Source organism: Salvia miltiorrhiza, chromosome 3 (assembly GCF_028751815.1).
Source record: "Salvia miltiorrhiza cultivar Shanhuang (shh) chromosome 3, IMPLAD_Smil_shh, whole genome shotgun sequence".
NCBI classification, from domain to species: domain Eukaryota; kingdom Viridiplantae; phylum Streptophyta; class Magnoliopsida; order Lamiales; family Lamiaceae; genus Salvia; species Salvia miltiorrhiza.
The window spans coordinates 3,010,766-3,018,957 of NC_080389.1; the positions used below are offsets into that span (position 1 = coordinate 3,010,766).

At 32.7% G+C, this 8,192-nt stretch overlaps 1 protein-coding gene across 1 annotated transcript; it reads right to left on the reverse strand.

Moving 5' to 3' along the window:
• Nucleotides 1-851: 851 nt before the first annotated feature.
• On the reverse strand, nucleotides 852-3,482 carry LOC131015794 (putative late blight resistance protein homolog R1B-17). The gene is made up of 2 exons (XM_057944217.1): nucleotides 3,201-3,482; nucleotides 852-3,113 (listed from the first exon to the last, which is right to left on the reverse strand). Exons 1-2 carry the CDS (start codon nucleotides 3,480-3,482, stop codon nucleotides 852-854), a joined length of 2,544 nt encoding a protein of 847 aa, XP_057800200.1.
• Nucleotides 3,483-8,192: the final 4,710 nt, after the last annotated feature.

The following is an 8,192-nucleotide window of genomic DNA, read 5'->3' on the forward strand; positions in this document are numbered from 1 at the left end:
ATTATGGCGCTAGTTTTTGGCTGCCATTATCCTCAAAACCAACAAAAAGAAATCTGCCAATCTCTAAAATTTCATTCAAACAACTTAAAATTTTCAAATTTCCCACAATTTATATGTTTTGAAGAGTGATAACATTGTGTGCTTTATCACGTGTATATGTCTATTGTTTTATGAAGAATGTTGATATTTCATAGTTAGTTTCTTTTTCCCCATATACTTGTCATTCAATCAACTAGGTCACTCATACAAGAAAAAAGTTGTCACTCATACAAGAAAAAAGTTGTCCATAAAAATCACAAAATGGGTGTTAAAATGAGACAAAGTTAGAAATATCCCTAAAGCTTATGGATGAAGATCAAGTCAGCGAGCACTAAACAGAAGTGATTGCTGAAATCGAGGGACGTGCAACTTTTATACATTGAGTAATTTTAAATAGTTTAAACTTATTTAAAAGTGTGATTGGAATGAGATTATTGTATGTCTGTGATTAGAATAATATGATACTATTACATTGTTGCCCTTAAAATAGATTAAAAAATAAGGACATAATAGGCAAACTAAATTTGGTAAAACCAAACACTTTTATAGTAGGTATAGATTATAGATACTAATTAAACATATGATTTATGTTGCTAAAAATTAAAAATAATTAAAAACAAGCTAAATATAAAGTTATAAGGAAAATTAATCACTCAAATTAGTTTATTCCCACATGCAATTGAATTCCTCATCACATCAAACTAGACGAAAGTTGGGATCAATTAACTATAACATGAAAGGATGGGTCCCCTTGAAAATTAATCACTCAAATTAGTATTCCCACATGCAATTGAATTCCTCATCACATCAAACTACTCTTTGGCTACACGAAAGTTGGGAGTTGCCAAGCTCTGCAGTTCTTGGCTGACCTTGCGTGACCAAACTAGAACATGAAAGGGTGGGTCCCCTTGTAATTCCTCTTGTTCCTCTACTATCTTTTTCACAGACACAACCATTGATTCACTGCATCTCCACAGTTCAATTGATTTGAGTGTTGCTATTTCTCCAATTTCTGAAGGGAACTCCTCCAACGACTCCATCCACCAGAGACGAAGTTGCTCAAGGCGTGGCAAGCAGCAGCCCTCTAACGTCCAACATTCCATATTCACACACTGCCACAATCTCAAGTATTTGAGGCTGGGGAATTGGCCTTCAACTATTTCCCATCTGCGTGTTGCAAACTGCCCAAAACTCAGTGTGAGCTTCTCAAGAAGTGGTAATGAACCTATCTTTTCCAGAATTTCCTCCAAATGGAAGAACTTTCCGCATACAAAACACAGCTTCTTGAGTGAGCGCGGGAAGCTAATACACTGCAGATACTCAGCATCACTTACATATTCAGTACTGCACCTCAAGCTTTCCAGCTTACTCAGACATTGAAGATAGCTGAGGCACTTCATTCTCTCCATTACTTTATGCCTGTATCTTATAGACAGTTTCTTGATATTGGGAATTCTCTTAACCACTTCTTCATTCAAGTTGAAATCAATCACTCCTTTGAGCGTCTCTAGATTCTCCATCATAACATCACTATGCCCGCTCCGAGGATCTGGGAGATAACCTTCGAAATCGACATGCTTAAGCTGATGCATTTTCCAAATTTCTACTGGTGCAGTCATAACCTTCGAACTCGACACTGCTACAATTAGTGTGTGTAGATTCCACAACAGACTAATTGAAGAAGGGATTTGGAACCCCTCACGAAATCTAGCCCAAAGGTACCTCAAGTTCACCAATTGAAACACATTTTCTTCTAAATACCCTCTGGGAATAACAATGCTGCGTTGGCTATTTATCCCTCGAGGACAATGTTGCCCTAAGACATAATAAAACCTCTGCTTTTCAGCTTCTTGAAATGATAGATCTCTAAGCAAATCATGCATTTTGCAGTACTTTATATTCCCAACTGCCCCCAACTCATGAACTAGAATGAGGTTTCTATCGACTAGCTCCTTCAAATACTCCTTGGCAATTGTTTTCGAGCTTTTATTGATTATTGGTTTAAGAAAGCCTTCAGAAACCCATAGCCTCATGAGTTCTGCGACCTTAATTTTCTCATCTTCCTCAAACGTCCCCATGTACAAAAAACAAGGCTTCAGATAGGCAGGCAAATAGTCATAGCTCAGTTTCAAAACTCTCAAACAATATTCATCATTTTCCGAATTCACTATTGAGCTTAAGTTTTTCTCTATGTGCTCCCAATACTCCAATGTAAGTTCAGACTTTGCCAAAAGACCCCCAATCACAGCAATCGACAAAGGAAGTCCCTTACACTTCCCCACGATCTTCTTTCCGATTTCCTCGAGTTGAAGAGGAAAAACCTCATCCCCAAATACAGTTTGGGAGAACAAACTCCAGCTACAAACATCATCTAAAAATCTCATACCAATGCTGTTAGAGTTTGTCAACTCGGCAGCCAAGTTTGACAGCCTAGTCGTTATGATTACTCGACTCCCATCATTGTAATCGGGAAAGAAAAACCTTATCTTGTACCACACCTCTACACTCCACATATCATCAAGTATTATGAGATACCTCCTACCCCATAAATACTTGTACAAGTTTTCTCCTAATTCGTTTTCGTCACTCAAGTCATTCCTCGAATCTCCGCTCGCTTGGTGAAGAACTTCTCTAAGTGTTTCTCTAACATTATAGGTTTGAGAAATTGTAGTCCACGCACGAATATCAAAATGTTGGTTAACAAGGGCATGCTCAAATATATGTCGGGCAAGAGTGGTCTTACCAATCCCGCCCATCCCTGTGATTGGGATGATTTGGCGGTTACGGTTCCCTCCAGTGAGCCAATCCAAGAGTTGAAGTACCACGTCTTCAAAGCCCACCATCATGCTTTCCTTCACATTGGAAGAGGATGTCAAGGAGCCAGCATGAGTCGAGGAGACCTTTCTGTGCAGCTGAGCTTCAGTTGCAATCTCCATGGCTTCCTTCTTAATCACATTCATTTCTTCAATCACTTTCTGTAGATCTTGATAGAAGTCGATGCAACTGACTTCCTCTCTAGAATTCACTTCTTCAGCCGCATGAGCTGCATCTACAACATAGCCTTGGAGAAATTCCTGCAAGAAGGTAATTAATAATTTGAGTTAGAGATTCATTTCTTCAATCACTTGTCGTAGATCTTGATAGAAGTTGATGAAACTGACTCCATTGGGACTAGATCTACCCAGTTTAATCACGATCACAATATGTGATTCGATAACATCTTCAACGGCATGAGCTGCATCTACAATATGCATCTCCAGCGGATCAGCTTCATCTCCGTCAGCAACAGGGGACTTATAACTTTCAAGAAATTCCTGCAAAAAGGTAACAATTTGAGTGAGAGATTCAAGTTGTTGTTTGTGGATAGAAATTGGAGGGGAAGGGTGGTGCTCGATCTGATTGATGGTATTCATAAGAGAAACTATGGCTGCATAGGCCGCCATGATCCAAGGAAAAACAGTGTATATATATTTTTCTGAGAATTTCGGACAAGAATTTGATGGAATCTTAGTTTAGCTTCAGAAAAACAATGTGTAAAATGGCTATATCAGAAACATTATTGCCAAACAGCTAAGATAAGATAATATGTGTGGGTTGAGACTACAGTTTACTAGACGTTGATGTCGCCTAGTTTTTCTTTTTAATATTTTATTTATTTTATTATTATTTTGCTTGGTTTATTAGGTTATTGTTTCGTAGTATTTTTATTTGTTTGGAATTCTATCCTTCACCTTATTGGCTTCCCTTAAAAACAGAAGGATTCATCTAGTCTTAAGTAGTAGATCCACGACAAAAATCGAAATTAAAAGATATATTTAAATAAATAAATATAAATATGAAATAAAATCAACATATTTATAAAATCGAAAAAGATAATGCATTTGCGCGTGACTAATATGATAATGAAAAGTATTAATTAACAATGAAAACCATTTATTTATTTATTTAAATAGAACACACTAATCTTTTGTCTGTTGGTAACTTCACCTTTTTCGGTCCCATTATTGATCTTGTTCTTGAAAATACTATACACAAATGACTGCTTTTTTGCTTTTGATAAGAATGATATCATTTTCACAAATAAAATACTATACACAAACTACATTTGCAACAAAAATAATTGGTTGCACTGTTTCACTTTGCTTACTCTTGTTTTTAGCCTTTAGGTGAGTTGGATATGTTGCAATATGATAATGGAAATTTCACGTAAATATTTACTAGCTATGAGAAAAATTTAACCTGATTGGTTCAAACTGAGTAGTTCGATAACCCAATAGAACCGACTCGAGTTTTGATATGCCAAGCCCAATCTCTATATTGACCCTATTATACTACAACCCATTAGCCCATTAGATTTTCATTATCTAATAATCAAAATCTAATGGGCTAATGGGCTGTAGCATAATAGGGTCAATATAGAGATTAGGCTAGATAATGAAAACCAAATGGGCTAATGGGCTGTAACATAATAGGGTCAATATAGAGATTAGGCTAGATAATGAAAATCAAATGGGCTGTAGCATAATAGGGTCAATATAGAGATTGGGCTTGGCGTATCAAGTTTGGTCCTTGCTTAATCTTGGTCGAAAAAACGAGACATGGCTCCAAAAGTATCGCCCTTGCTTTAGTTTTGTCGGCCACTAGATCAAATAATTGAAGTCAAGAATCTTCACAAGACAATGATTTGATGGGCATATTTAATTACCACTTTTTTCGCTTCCTTTGATATACAAACAACACTTATCTTCAGCAAAAAATATACTCTCCGTCCACCAATTAAAGCCCTATTTGAGAGTGGGCACGAAGACTAAGAAAGTTGAAAATGGTGTTGTGGGTGAAATATAATGGTTGTTGATTAAAGTATTTGACTAAAGTGTTAAAAGTGTTGTGTGGTGGGTTAACTAGTGAAGGTGTAATAATTAAATATAGAATATAGAAATGATAAAGTTGTTGTAAGGTGGGTCTATCAGTGACAAATGGTAGTAAATATAGGAAACGAAGAAGAGTAAAAAAGTACAAAAAACACAATAGAGCTTTAATTGGTGGACAAAAATTTAAGTGCAAATAGGTTTTAATTCGTGGACGGAAGGAGTACTATTAATTGCCTATTATCTCTAGTATATATTTGACTTTAAAGATAATTATATGAATTAGATATTATATATCTAGAAGAATATAATAATTTATTAGACGTTACCTTATCCAAATTAATTTGATATATATCTAAAACTAACTCTTTTTAAAATATTAAAAAAGATAAATATTCTATAGAATCTAACTACTTATAAACTAGATAAATGAAAATAACAAAAATTACTATTATATATAGAAATAGGGTACAAATCACATATACACTAAATCTATACCTATTACAAAATTTGATTTGCATCATATGTCCCTATTGTTTAATCTATTTTAAGGATAATAATGTAATATCATATTATCATTATTCTAATCTATTTTATTTAGTATCATAATCATGAACATATATAAAAGAATACAACTCCAATCACAATTCTAAAGAAGTTCGATTTATCTATTTATCTCATATATAAATCTATTATTTAAATCTAAGACTTATTAATTAATCTTCTGAATACAAATTTATTATATGAATTCAATAAATATGTAAAGAAAAACTCAACAAAATATGTATGTTGTTAAGTCCACTAAAACCTAAATCTATGTATACAAAAATATTCGAAAAATACATAAACACATTGAGGAAATATATGTTAGTAAGATAAGTAATATCAAATAATAGTGTATTGTTGTCCTCCTAAGGAAATAAAATTAGTAAAATTAAATTACATAAAATTTTTGATTAGAAAAATATATAAAGGCAAAAACTTGGGTGAGCTGGGCACGGGTTGGGCGCGGGTCGCGGGTCTAAGGCCGGTTGAAAAATACAAATAATTAAAAGTAATTATTGTTGTCATGGAAAGTAAAACTGAAGTAAAGAGTTGAAATGAGTGAATGAATGGAAGTTTTTGAACTCTTGTATCTATAGATGCATGTATCTATAAATTCATCGTGACTGATGTTACTGGATATATATATCCTAATGATGATAAACCAAAGACATCTTTCTAAGAAGAGACTTTGGTGCCTCAACTTTACCATAGCTAAGTCTCATGATATAATAATTGAAGTCAAGAATCTTCACAAGACAATGATTCGATGGGCATATTTACCACTTTATTCGCTTCCATTGATATGCAAACAAGTCAAAAAAATCTTCAGCAAAAAATATATAAATTGCCTATTATCTCTATTATATATTTAACTTTAAATATAATTATATAAATTAGATATTATATATCTAGAAGAATATAATAATTTATTAGACGTTACCTTATCCAAATTAATTTGATATATATCTAAAACTAACTCTTTTTAAAATATTAAAAAAGATAAATATTCTATAGAATCTAACTACTTATAATTAAACTAGATAAATGAAAATAACAAAAATTACTATTATATATAGAAATAGGGTACAAATCACATACACACTAAATCTATACCTATTACAAAATTTGATTTGCATAATATGTCCCTATTGTTTAATCTATTTTAAGGATATATAATAATGTAATATCATATTATCATTATTCTAATCTATTTTAGTTAGTATCATAATCATGAACATATATAAAAGAATACAACTCCAATCACAATTCTAAAGAAGTTCGATTTATCTATTTATAACATGTAAATCTATTATTTAAATCTAAGACATTAATTAATCTTTTGAATACAAATTTATTATATGAATTCAATATATATATAAAGAAAAACTCAACAAAATATGTATGCTGTTAAGTGCACTAAAACCTAAATCTATGTATACAAAAAGATTCGAAAAATACATAAACACATTGAGGAAATATATGTTAGTAAGATAAGTAATATCAAATAATAGTGTATTGTTGTCCTCCTAGGGAAATAAAATTAGTAAAATTAAATTACATAAAAATTTTGATTGGAAAAATATATAAAGGCAAAAACTTGGGTGAGCTGGGCACGAGTTGGGCGCGGGTCTAAGGCCGGTTGAAAAATACAAATAATTAAAAGTAATTATTATTGTCATGGAAAGTAAAACTGAAGTAAAGAGTTGAAATGAGTGAATGAATGGAAGTTTTTGAACTCTTGTATCTATAGATGCATGTATCTATAAATTCATCGTGACTGATGTTACTGGATATATATATCCTAATGATGATAAACCAAAGACATCTTTCTAAGAAGAGACTTTGGTGCCTCAACTTTACCATAAGCTAAGTCTCATGATATCATATTTTGTTGGTACATAAGTTGAATTACGCTCTTCACGATATCATATTTTGTTGGTAACGATATCATATTCTGTTGGTAAGTTCTATTAGGCTCTTCACCTTATTTATGGCCTCACACTTCAAATGTTCACTTGCTTTAATGGTCAGTGACTATGCTAGATTTTTTTTTTTGAATAAATTACACAAGTAAATAAAGAAATTTAATGATTGCATCACAGTGAACTCGAACCCATGACATCAGTCTTTGTGCATTAACCACCTACCGCTAAGCTAACACACACACTACGTTGGATTTTTTTAGTTTGGTTCATAGTTCATTGTGTTCTTTGAAATGTTTTAGACTAATCAACCTTTTTTTTTTTGTTTAATTTGCATTCTATTAGAAAAATGAAGATCAAATAACTTCTTTTTGGGCATCATAACTTTTTCTCTTATTTTCTTTTCTAGGTGACCCACAATTACAATGATACGCATTTTTCAAGTTTTTTTTGGGGGCTTTTGATTGATAAAAATTAGACCATTTTTGCACAAAGATTTTCTCTTTCTTAATTTTTCTTTATCTTCTTGATAGCTGAACACCAACACTATCACATGTGTTAATCTTTCTTCATCAGATTTTTCCATCTTGGTTTTTGCTAAGAGATGGCTTATGCTGATTATTGGAGTTCTGGCACATTCTTACTGATGGCCCCCCACCCACCCATGTGATTATTGGATCATAGCGAAAGAAGATCATAATGCATATTTGGATCCTAGCCAAAAAGGAGATACATATCTGGAACAATGAAAAGCGTTAAGAATGAAAACACACACTCATCCAAGTAAAAAAAAAAAAAACCACACACTCATCTTCTT